Below are 13761 nucleotides of genomic sequence, written 5' to 3' on the forward strand. Positions count from 1 at the left end.
GTTAGGGGAGAGACAGACATGTAGTCAGGGTTAGGGGTTAGGGGTTAGGGGAGAGACAGACATGTAGTCAGGGTTAGAGGTTAGGGGAGAGACAGACATGTAGTCAGGGTTAGGGGTTAGGGGAGAGACAGACATGTAGTCAGGGTTAGAGGTTAGGGGTTAGGGGTTAGGGGAGAGACAGACATGTAGTCAGGGTTAGGGGTTAGGGAGGAGAGACAGACATGTAGTCAGGGTTAGAGGTTAGGGGAGAGACAGACATGTAGTCAGGGTTAGGGGTTAGGGGAGAGACAGACATGTAGTCAGGGTTAGGGGGTTAGAGGGGAGAGACAGACATGTAGTCAGGGTTAGAGGTTAGAGGAGAAACAGACATGTAGTCAGGGTTAGGGGTTAGGGGAGAGACAGACATGTAGTCAGGGTTAGGGGTTAGGGGAGAGACAGACATGTAGTCAGGGTTAGGGGTTAGGGGAGAGACAGACATTGAGGTAGATCTCTTCTGGCAAATTCTGAGGTCATTATTCCGATTTCACTGAGCCATCTCAGAATGAAAGCAGACAGGTTCAGTCTTTAAGAGCTAGACGCTTCAGACCTCAAAGACTCAACAGTCACAGACAACTTAGTGCAAGATAAAAAATAACATACTGGCAGAGTACAGAGTAGCGCTGTAATGCTAATGGTCAATACAGAGTAGCGCTGTAATGCTACTGGTCAGTACAGAGTAGCGCTGTAATGCTACTGGTCAGTACAGAGTAGCGCTGTAATGCTACTGGTCAATACAGAGTAGCGCTGTAATGCTACTGGTCAGTACAGAGTAGCGCTGTAATGCTACTGGTCAGTACAGAGTAGCGCTGTAATGCTACTGGTCAGTACAGAGTAGCGCTGTAATGCTACTGGTCAGTACAGAGTAGCGCTGTAATGCTAATGGTCAATACAGAGTAGCGCTGTAATGCTACTGGTCAGTACAGAGTAGCGCTGTAATGCTACTGGTCAATACAGAGTAGCGCTGTAATGCTACTGGTCAGTACAGAGTAGCGCTGTAATGCTACTGGTCAGTACAGAGTAGCGCTGTAATGCTACTGGTCAATACAGAGTAGCGCTGTAATGCTACTGGTCAGTACAGAGTAGCGCTGTAATGCTACTGGTCAATACAGAGTAGCGCTGTAATGCTACTGGTCAGTACAGAGTAGCGCTGTAATGCTACTGGTCAATACAGAGTAGCGCTGTAATGCTACTGGTCAGTACAGAGTAGCGCTGTAATGCTACTGGTCAGTACAGAGTAGCGCTGTAATGCTACTGGTCAATACAGAGTAGCGCTGTAATGCTACTGGTCAGTACAGAGTAGCGCTGTAATGCTACTGGTCAATACAGAGTAGCGCTGTAATGCTACTGGTCAGTACAGAGTAGCGCTGTAATGCTACTGGTCAGTACAGAGTAGCGCTGTAATGCTACTGGTCAATACAGAGTAGCACTGTAATGCTACTGGTCAGTAGAGTAGCGCTGTAATGCTACTGGTCAGTACAGAGTAGCGCTGTAATGCTACTGGTCAGTACAGAGTAGCGCTGTAATGCTACTGGTCAATACAGAGTAAGCGCTGTAATGCTACTGGTCAGTACAGAGTAGCGCTGTAATGCTACTGGTCAGTACAGAGTAGCGCTGTAATGCTACTGGTCAATACAGAGTAGCACTGTAATGCTACTGGTCAGTAGAGTAGCACTGTAATGCTACTGGTCAGTAGAGTAGCGCTGTAATGCTACTGGTCAGTAGAGTAGCACTGTAATGCTACTGGTCAGTAGAGTAGCGCTGTAATGCTACTGGTCAGTAGAGTAGCGCTGTAATGCTACTGGTCAGTAGAGTAGCACTGTAATGCTACTGGTCAGTAGAGTAGCGCTGTAATGCTACTGGTCAGTACAGAGTAGCGCTGTAATGCTACTGGTCAGTACAGAGTAGCGCTGTAATGCTACTGGTCAGTACAGAGTAGCGCTGTAATGCTACTGGTCAGTACAGAGTAGCGCTGTAATGCTACTGGTCAGTACAGAGTAGCGCTGTAATGCTACTGGTCAGTACAGAGTAGCGCTGTAATGCTACTGGTCAGTACAGAGTAGCGCTGTAATGCTACTGGTCAGTACAGAGTAGCGCTGTAATGCTACTGGTCAGTACAGAGTAGCGCTGTAATGCTACTGGTCAGTACAGAGTAGCGCTGTAATGCTACTGGTCAGTAGAGTAGCGCTGTAATGCTACTGGTCAGTACAGAGTAGCGCTGTATTGCTAGTAGCGCTATATGGGAGTATTCCTACCTGCTGTCCCAGAAGCGTATCTTCCTGTCATAGTGTCCACTGATGATGACGTGGTCAGAACACACCACATCACTGCAGTAAGATAGAACCTCAATGGTCTGGATACCTGGGGGGGAGGGGGGGAGAGAGATAGAACCTCAATGGTCTGGATACCTGGGGGGGAGAGCGATAGAACCTATTTGTCCATTTCTCTGAAGGATTACGGCCAGGGTCACTGTAAGGTCAGTCAATAACTTACAAGCAGCGCGGTGGAGATCCCAGATCTTCACGGTCCTGTCTGCACTTCCTGTCACCACCTGCCGCAGGCTGCATTTAAACTTGGCTGCTGTCACTTTACGTGAGTGGCCGGTCAGAGTGATCTGTGGAGTAGCCACACACACACACACACACACACAACACACACACACGCACACACACACACACACACACACACCACACCACACACACCACACACCACACACAGACACACAGACACACACACAGACACACACAGACACACACAACACACACAACACACACACACAACGTTTTCCTCAGCTGGGTCATCATTCTAAACAAGAGTATTTATATTTTTACACTCATCACTATCTCTCTAAACAGAGGTCATATAAAAATGTACTATTAACCCTGTTCTCCATCCACAATCTTTTAATCATCCTTTTGCTTCAAAACATTGCAAATACTCTGGAAACAGTTTCATAACAAACGTTCCTATCGTTATTAAGTCAACCAACACCTGGGAGTAAAAGGGATCTTGTCATTGGTACAGATTACACTACACTGCTCTGTCTTCATTACACAGACACCCTGAACAGACCCTATCCAGCGCCACAATATATATGTGTGTGTAACTGTGTGTGTGTGTGTGTGTGTGTGTGTAACTGTGTGTATCAGCCTGGTCGCTTGGTTACCTTGGGAACAGAGTCATCCAGCCGCCAGAACAGAGCTGATTTATCATATGACGCTGCTAAAACCCTGGTGCCCTAATGATGGGTTAGACACACACACACACACACACACACACACACACACACACACACACACACACACACACACACACACACACACAGCATCATTTCAACACATTACATCACTGTAAGCATCCTCAGGACACTGAGAACCACTCCAGGTCCAATCAGCGGTACAGAACAGAGTGGTGAAGAGGGGGGGGGGGGATCAGACAGACAGATAAACCCCAAGTGTTTGGTGTATAATCTCTAGTCATATTACAGGGTGTGGTGTATAATCTCTAGTCATATTACAGGGTGTGGTGTATAATCTCTAGTCATATTACAGGGTGTGGTGTATAATCTCTAGTCATATTACAGTGTGTGGTGTATAATCTCTAGTCATATTACAGGGTGTGGTGTATAATCTCTAGGAATATTACAGGGTGTGGTGTATAATCTCTAGTCATATTACAGGGTGTGGTGTATAATCTCTAGTCATATTACAGGGTGTGGTGTATAATCTCTAGTCATATTACAGGGTGTGGTGTATAATCTCTAGTCATATTACAGGGTGTGGTGTATAATCTCTAGTCATATTACAGGGTGTGGTGTATAATCTCTAGTCATATTACAGGGTGTGGTGTATAATCTCTAGTCATATTACAGTGTGTGGTGTATAATCTCTAGTCATATTACAGGGTGTGGTGTATAATCTCTAGTCATATTACAGGGTGTGGTGTATAATCTCTAGTCATATTACAGGGTGTGGTGTATAATCTCTAGTCATATTACAGGGTGTGGTGTATAATCTCTAGTCATATTACAGGGTGTGGTGTATAATCTCTAGTCATATTACAGGGTGTGGTGTATAATCTCTAGTCATATTACAGGGTGTGGTGTATAATCTCTAGTCATATTACAGGGTGTGGTGTATAATCTCTAGTCATATTACAGGGTGTGGTGTATAATCTCTAGTCATATTACAGGGTGTGGTGTATAATCTCTAGTCATATTACAGGGTGTGGTGTATAATCTCTAGTCATATTACAGGGTGTGGTGTATAATCTCTAGTCATATTACAGGGTGTGGTGTATAATCTCTAGTCATATTACAGGGTGTGGTGTATAATCTCTAGTCATATTACAGGGTGTGGTGTATAATCTCTAGTCATATTACAGGGTGTGGTGTATAATCTCTAGTCATATTACAGGGTGTGGTGTATAATCTCTAGTCATATTACAGGGTGTGGTGTATAATCTCTAGTCATATTACAGGGTGTGGTGTATAATCTCTAGTCATATTACAGGGTGTGGTGTATAATCTCTAGTCATATTACAGGGTGTGGTGTATAATCTCTAGTCATATTACAGGGTGTGGTGTATAATCTCTAGTCATATTACAGGGTGTGGTGTATAATCTCTAGTCATATTACAGGGTGTGGTGTATAATCTCTAGTCATATTACAGGGTGTGGTGTATAATCTCTAGTCATATTACAGGGTGTGGTGTATAATCTCTAGTCATATTACAGGGTGTGGTGTATAATCTCTAGTCATATTACAGGGTGTGGTGTATAATCTCTAGTCATATTACAGGGTGTGGTGTATAATCTCTAGTCATATTACAGGGTGTGGTGTATAATCTCTAGTCATATTACAGGGTGTGGTGTATAATCTCTAGTCATATTACAGGGTGTGGTGTATAATCTCTAGTCATATTACAGGGTGTGGTGTATAATCTCTAGTCATATTACAGGGTGTGGTGTATAATCTCTAGTCATATTACAGGGTGTGGTGTATAATCTCTAGTCATATTACAGGGTGTGGTGTATAATCTCTAGTCATATTACAGTGTGTGGTGTATAATCTCTAGTCATATTACAGTGTGTGGTGTATAATCTCTAGTCATATTACAGGGTGTGGTGTATAATCTCTAGTCATATTACAGGGTGTGGTGTATAATCTCTAGTCATATTACAGTGTGTGGTGTATAATCTCTAGTCATATTACAGGGTGTGGTGTATAATCTCTAGTCATATTACAGGGTGTGGTGTATAATCTCTAGTCATATTACAGGGTGTGGTGTATAATCTCTAGTCATATTACAGGGTGTGGTGTATAATCTCTAGTCATATTACAGGGTGTGGTGTATAATCTCTAGTCATATTACAGGGTGTGGTGTATAATCTCTAGTCATATTACAGGGTGTGGTGTATAATCTCTAGTCATATTACAGGGTGTGGTGTATAATCTCTAGTCATATTACAGGGTGTGGTGTATAATCTCTAGTCATATTACAGGGTGTGGTGTATAATCTCTAGTCATATTACAGTGTGTGGTGTATAATCTCTAGTCATATTACAGTGTGTGGTGTATAATCTCTAGTCATATTACAGGGTGTGGTGTATAATCTCTAGTCATATTACAGGGTGTGGTGTATAATCTCTAGTCATATTACAGTGTGTGGTGTATAATCTCTAGTCATATTACAGGGTGTGGTGTATAATCTCTAGTCATATTACAGTGTGTGGTGTATAATCTCTAGTCATATTACAGGGTGTGGTGTATAATCTCTAGTCATATTACAGGGTGTGGTGTATAATCTCTAGTCATATTACAGGGTGTGGTGTATAATCTCTAGTCATATTACAGGGTGTGGTGTATAATCTCTAGTCATATTACAGGGTGTGGTGTATAATCTCTAGTCATATTACAGTGTGTGGTGTATAATCTCTATAATACAGGGTGTAAATCTCTAGTCATATTACAGGGTGTGGTGTATAATCTCTAGTCATATTACAGGGTGTGGTGTATAATCTCTAGTCATATTACAGGGTGTGGTGTATAATCTCTAGTCATATTACAGGGTGTGGTGTATAATCTCTAGTCATATTACAGGGTGTGGTGTATAATCTCTAGTCATATTACAGTGTAGTGTTTGGTGTATAATCTCTAGTCATATTACAGGGTGTGGTGTATAATCTCTAGTCATATTACAGGGTGTGGTGTATAATCTCGAGTCATATTACAGTGTGTGGTGTATAATCTCTAGTCATATTACAGTGTGTGGTGTATAATCTCTAGTCATATTACAGGGTGTGGTGTATAATCTCTAGTCATATTACAGTGTAGTGTTTGGTGTATAATCTCTAGTCATATTACAGGGTGTGGTGTATAATCTCTAGTCATATTACAGTGTAGTGTTTGGTGTATAATCTCTAGTCATATTACAGGGTGTGGTGTATAATCTCTAGTCATATTACAGTGTGTGGTGTATAATCTCTAGTCATATTACAGGGTGTGGTGTATAATCTCTAGTCATATTACAGTGTGTGGTGTATAATCTCTAGTCATATTACAGGGTGTGGTGTATAATCTCTAGTCATATAACAGGGTGTGGTGTATAATCTCTAGTCATATTACAGTGTAGTGTTTGGTGTATAATCTCTAGTCATATTACAGGGTGTGGTGTATAATCTCTAGTCATATTACAGTGTAGTGTTTGGTGTATAATCTCTAGTCATATTACAGGGTGTGGTGTATAATCTTTAGTCATATTACAGGGTGTGGTGTATAATCTCTAGTCATATTACAGGGTGTGGTGTATAATCTCTAGTCATATTACAGGGTGTGGTGTATAATCTCTAGTCATATTACAGGGTGTGGTGTATAATCTCTAGTCATATTACAGTGTGTGGTGTATAATCTCTAGTCATATTACAGTGTGTGGTGTATAATCTCTAGTCATATTACAGTGTGTGGTGTATAATCTCTAGTCATATTACAGGGTGTGGTGTATAATCTCTAGTCATATTACAGTGTGTGGTGTATAATCTCTAGTCATATTACAGTGTGTGGTGTATAATCTCTAGTCATATTACAGGGTGTGGTGTATAATCTCTAGTCATATTACAGTGTGTGGTGTATAATCTCTAGTCATATTACAGTGTGTGGTGTATAATCTCTAGTCATATTACAGTGTTTGGTGTATAATCTCTAGTCATATTACAGTGTGTGGTGTATAATCTCTAGTCATATTACAGTGTGTGGTGTATAATCTCTAGTCATATTACAGTGTGTGGTGTATAATCTCTAGTCATATTACAGTGTAGTGTTTGGTGTATAATCTCTAGTCATATTACAGTGTAGTGTTTGGTGTATAATCTCTAGTCATATTACAGGGTGTGGTGTATAATCTCTAGTCATATTACAGGGTGTGGTGTATAATCTCTAGTCATATTACAGGGTGTGGTGTATAATCTCTAGTCATATTACAGTGTGTGGTGTATAATCTCTAGTCATATTACAGGGTGTGGTGTATAATCTCTAGTCATATTACAGGGTGTGGTGTATAATCTCTAGTCATATTACAGGGTGTGGTGTATAATCTCTAGTCATATTACAGGGTGTGGTGTATAATCTCTAGTCATATTACAGGGTGTGGTGTATAATCTCTAGTCATATTACAGGGTGTGGTGTATAATCTCTAGTCATATTACAGGGTGTGGTGTATAATCTCTAGTCATATTACAGGGTGTGGTGTATAATCTCTAGTCATATTACAGTGTGTGGTGTATAATCTCTAGTCATATTACAGGGTGTGGTGTATAATCTCTAGTCATATTACAGGGTGTGGTGTATAATCTCTAGTCATATTACAGGGTGTGGTGTATAATCTCTAGTCATATTACAGGGTGTGGTGTATAATCTCTAGTCATATTACAGGGTGTGGTGTATAATCTCTAGTCATATTACAGGGTGTGGTGTATAATCTCTAGTCATATTACAGGGTGTGGTGTATAATCTCTAGTCATATTACAGGGTGTGGTGTATAATCTCTAGTCATATTACAGGGTGTGGTGTATAATCTCTAGTCATATTACAGGGTGTGGTGTATAATCTCTAGTCATATTACAGGGTGTGGTGTATAATCTCTAGTCATATTACAGGGTGTGGTGTATAATCTCTAGTCATATTACAGGGTGTGGTGTATAATCTCTAGTCATATTACAGGGTGTGGTGTATAATCTCTAGTCATATTACAGGGTGTGGTGTATAATCTCTAGTCATATTACAGTGTGTGGTGTATAATCTCTAGTCATATTACACGGGTGTGGTGTATAATCTCTAGTCATATTACAGGGTGTGGTGTATAATCTCTAGTCATATTACAGGGTGTGGTGTATAATCTCTAGTCATATTACAGGGTGTGGTGTATAATCTCTAGTCATATTACAGGGTGTGGTGTATAATCTCTAGTCATATTACAGGGTGTGGTGTATAATCTCTAGTCATATTACAGGGTGTGGTGTATAATCTCTAGTCATATTACAGGGTGTGGTGTATAATCTCTAGTCATATTACAGGGTGTGGTGTATAATCTCTAGTCATATTACAGGGTGTGGTGTATAATCTCTAGTCATATTACAGGGTGTGGTGTATAATCTCTAGTCATATTACAGGGTGTGGTGTATAATCTCTAGTCATATTACAGTGTGTGGTGTATAATCTCTAGTCATATTACAGGGTGTGGTGTATAATCTCTAGTCATATTACAGGGTGTGGTGTATAATCTCTAGTCATATTACAGGGTGTGGTGTATAATCTCTAGTCATATTACAGGGTGTGGTGTATAATCTCTAGTCATATTACAGGGTGTGGTGTATAATCTCTAGTCATATTACAGGGTGTGGTGTATAATCTCTAGTCATATTACAGGGTGTGGTGTATAATCTCTAGTCATATTACAGGGTGTGGTGTATAATCTCTAGTCATATTACAGGGTGTGGTGTATAATCTCTAGTCATATTACAGGGTGTGGTGTATAATCTCTAGTCATATTACAGTGTGTGGTGTATAATCTCTAGTCATATTACAGGGTGTGGTGTATAATCTCTAGTCATATTACAGTGTGTGGTGTATAATCTCTAGTCATATTACAGGGTGTGGTGTATAATCTCTAGTCATATTACAGTGTGTGGTGTATAATCTCTAGTCATATTACAGGGTGTGGTGTATAATCTCTAGTCATATTACAGGGTGTGGTGTATAATCTCTAGTCATATTACAGGGTGTGGTGTATAATCTCTAGTCATATTACAGGGTGTGGTGTATAATCTCTAGTCATATTACAGGGTGTGGTGTATAATCTCTAGTCATATTACAGGGTGTGGTGTATAATCTCTAGTCATATTACAGGGTGTGGTGTATAATCTCTAGTCATATTACAGGGTGTGGTGTATAATCTCTAGTCATATTACAGGGTGTGGTGTATAATCTCTAGTCATATTACAGGGTGTGGTGTATAATCTCTAGTCATATTACAGTGTGTGGTGTATAATCTCTAGTCATATTACAGGGTGTGGTGTATAATCTCTAGTCATATTACAGTGTGTGGTGTATAATCTCTAGTCATATTACAGGGTGTGGTGTATAATCTCTAGTCATATTACAGGGTGTGGTGTATAATCTCTAGTCATATTACAGTGTGTGGTGTATAATCTCTAGTCATATTACAGGGTGTGGTGTATAATCTCTAGTCATATTACAGTGTGTGGTGTATAATCTCTAGTCATATTACAGGGTGTGGTGTATAATCTCTAGTCATATTACAGGGTGTGGTGTATAATCTCTAGTCATATTACAGGGTGTGGTGTATAATCTCTAGTCATATTACAGGGTGTGGTGTATAATCTCTAGTCATATTACAGTGTGTGGTGTATAATCTCTAGTCATATTACAGGGTGTGGTGTATAATCTCTAGTCATATTACAGGGTGTGGTGTATAATCTCTAGTCATATTACAGGGTGTGGTGTATAATCTCTAGTCATATTACAGGGTGTGGTGTATAATCTCTAGTCATATTACAGGGTGTGGTGTATAATCTCTAGTCATATTACAGGGTGTGGTGTATAATCTCTAGTCATATTACAGTGTAGTGTTTGGTGTATAATCTCTAGTCATATTACAGGGTGTGGTGTATAATCTCTAGTCATATTACAGGGTGTGGTGTATAATCTCGAGTCATATTACAGTGTGTGGTGTATAATCTCTAGTCATATTACAGTGTGTGGTGTATAATCTCTAGTCATATTACAGGGTGTGGTGTATAATCTCTAGTCATATTACAGTGTAGTGTTTGGTGTATAATCTCTAGTCATATTTACAGGGTGTGGTGTATAATCTCTAGTCATATTACAGTGTAGTGTTTGGTGTATAATCTCTAGTCATATTACAGGGTGTGGTGTATAATCTCTAGTCATATTACAGTGTGTGGTGTATAATCTCTAGTCATATTACAGGGTGTGGTGTATAATCTCTAGTCATATTACAGTGTGTGGTGTATAATCTCTAGTCATATTACAGGGTGTGGTGTATAATCTCTAGTCATATAACAGGGTGTGGTGTATAATCTCTAGTCATATTACAGTGTAGTGTTTGGTGTATAATCTCTAGTCATATTACAGGGTGTGGTGTATAATCTCTAGTCATATTACAGTGTAGTGTTTGGTGTATAATCTCTAGTCATATTACAGGGTGTGGTGTATAATCTTTAGTCATATTACAGGGTGTGGTGTATAATCTCTAGTCATATTACAGGGTGTGGTGTATAATCTCTAGTCATATTACAGGGTGTGGTGTATAATCTCTAGTCATATTACAGGGTGTGGTGTATAATCTCTAGTCATATTACAGTGTGTGGTGTATAATCTCTAGTCATATTACAGTGTGTGGTGTATAATCTCTAGTCATATTACAGTGTGTGGTGTATAATCTCTAGTCATATTACAGGGTGTGGTGTATAATCTCTAGTCATATTACAGTGTGTGGTGTATAATCTCTAGTCATATTACAGTGTGTGGTGTATAATCTCTAGTCATATTACAGGGTGTGGTGTATAATCTCTAGTCATATTACAGTGTGTGGTGTATAATCTCTAGTCATATTACAGTGTGTGGTGTATAATCTCTAGTCATATTACAGTGTTTGGTGTATAATCTCTAGTCATATTACAGTGTGTGGTGTATAATCTCTAGTCATATTACAGTGTGTGGTGTATAATCTCTAGTCATATTACAGTGTGTGGTGTATAATCTCTAGTCATATTACAGTGTAGTGTTTGGTGTATAATCTCTAGTCATATTACAGTGTAGTGTTTGGTGTATAATCTCTAGTCATATTACAGGGTGTGGTGTATAATCTCTAGTCATATTACAGTGTGTGGTGTATAATCTCTAGTCATATTACAGGGTGTGGTGTATAATCTCTAGTCATATTACAGTGTAGTGTTTGGTGTATAATCTCTAGTCATATTACAGGGTGTGGTGTATAATCTCTAGTCATATTACAGGGTGTGGTGTATAATCTCTAGTCATATTACAGGGTGTGGTGTATAATCTCTAGTCATATTACAGTGTGTGGTGTATAATCTCTAGTCATATTACAGTGTGTGGTGTATAATCTCTAGTCATATTACAGTGTGTGGTGTATAATCTCTAGTCATATTACAGGGTGTGGTGTATAATCTCTAGTCATATTACAGTGTGTGGTGTATAATCTCTAGTCATATTACAGTGTGTGGTGTATAATCTCTAGTCATATTACAGGGTGTGGTGTATAATCTCTAGTCATATTACAGTGTGTGGTGTATAATCTCTAGTCATATTACAGTGTAGTGTTTGGTGTATAATCTCTAGTCATATTACAGTGTAGTGTTTGGTGTATAATCTCTAGTCATATTACAGGGTGTGGTGTATAATCTCTAGTCATATTACAGTGTAGTGTTTGGTGTATAATCTCTAGTCATATTACAGTGTGTGGTGTATAATCTCTAGTCATATTACAGTGTAGTGTGTGGTGTATAATCTCGTCATATTACAGTGTAGTGTTTGGTGTATAATCTCTAGTCATATTACAGTGTAGTGTTTGGTGTATAATCTCTAGTCATATTACAGTGTAGTGTTTGGTGTATAATCTCTAGTCATATTACAGTGTAGTGTTTGGTGTATAATCTCTAGTCATATTACAGTGTGTGGTGTATAATCTCTAGTCATATTACAGTGTGTGGTGTATAATCTCTAGTCATATTACAGGGTGTGGTGTATAATCTCTAGTCATATTACAGGGTGTGGTGTATAATCTCTAGGTATATTACAGGGTGTGGTGTATAATCTCTAGTCATATTACAGGGTGTGGTGTATAATCTCTAGTCATATTACAGGGTGTGGTGTATAATCTCTAGTCATATTACAGTGTAGTGTTTGGTGTATAATCTCTAGTCATATTACAGTGTAGTGTTTGGTGTATAATCTCTAGTCATATTACAGTGTGTGGTGTATAATCTCTAGTCATATTACAGGGTGTGGTGTATAATCTCTAGTCATATTACAGTGTGTGGTGTATAATCTCTAGTCATATTACAGTGTGTGGTGTATAATCTCTAGTCATATTACAGTGTGTGGTGTATAATCTCTAGTCATATTACAGTGTGTGGTGTATAATCTCTAGTCATATTACAGTGTAGTGTGTGGTGTATAATCTCGTCATATTACAGTGTAGTGTTTGGTGTATAATCTCTAGTCATATTACAGTGTAGTGTTTGGTGTATAATCTCTAGTCATATTACAGTGTACTGTTTGGTGTATAATCTCTAGTCATATTACAGTGTGTGGTGTATAATCTCTAGTCATATTACAGTGTGTGGTGTATAATCTCTAGTCATATTACAGTGTGTGGTGTATAATCTCTAGTCATATTACAGGGTGTGGTGTATAATCTCTAGTCATATTACAGTGTGTGGTGTATAATCTCTAGTCATATTACAGTGTGTGGTGTATAATCTCTAGTCATATTACAGTGTGTGGTGTATAATCTCTAGTCATATTACAGTGTGTGGTGTATAATCTCTAGTCATATTACAGGGTGTGGTGTATAATCTCTAGTCATATTACAGGGTGTGGTGTATAATCTCTAGTCATATTACAGTGTACTGTTTGGTGTATAATCTCTAGTCATATTACAGTGTGTGGTGTATAATCTCTAGTCATATTACAGTGTGTGGTGTATAATCTCTAGTCATATTACAGTGTGTGGTGTATAATCTCTAGTCATATTACAGGGTGTGGTGTATAATCTCTAGTCATATTACAGGGTGTGGTGTATAATCTCTAGTCATATTACAGGGTGTGGTGTATAATCTCTAGTCATATTACAGGGTGTGGTGTATAATCTCTAGTCATATTACAGTGTAGTGTGTGGTGTATAATCTCGTCATATTACAGTGTAGTGTTTGGTGTATAATCTCTAGTCATATTACAGTGTAGTGTTTGGTGTATAATCTCTAGTCATATTACAGTGTACTGTTTGGTGTATAATCTCTAGTCATATTACAGTGTGTGGTGTATAATCTCTAGTCATATTACAGTGTGTGGTGTATAATCTCTAGTCATATTACAGTGTGTGGTGTATAATCTCTAGTCATATTACAGGGTGTGGTGTATAATCTCTAGTCATATTACAGTG

At 39.0% G+C, this 13761-nt stretch overlaps 1 protein-coding gene across 4 annotated transcripts in view; it reads right to left on the minus strand.

Annotated features, from left to right (window-relative positions):
• The window catches only part of LOC121568100 (protein Atg16l2), a 101137-nt gene that overhangs the window by 33108 nt on the left and 54268 nt on the right, over positions 1-13761 (minus strand). For all 4 annotated transcript variants that reach the window (XM_045218525.1, XM_045218522.1, XM_045218535.1 and 1 more), the window contains 3 exons: positions 3203-3274; positions 2530-2650; positions 2292-2397 (listed from right to left, as the gene is read on the minus strand). In XM_045218525.1, coding sequence (XP_045074460.1) covers positions 2292-2397; positions 2530-2650; positions 3203-3274 — 299 coding nt within the window. The remainder of the gene's footprint in view (positions 1-2291; positions 2398-2529; positions 2651-3202; positions 3275-13761) is intronic.

The sequence above is a fragment of the Coregonus clupeaformis genome, chromosome 6 (genome assembly GCF_020615455.1).
Source record: "Coregonus clupeaformis isolate EN_2021a chromosome 6, ASM2061545v1, whole genome shotgun sequence".
NCBI classification, from domain to species: Eukaryota; Metazoa; Chordata; class Actinopteri; order Salmoniformes; family Salmonidae; genus Coregonus; species Coregonus clupeaformis.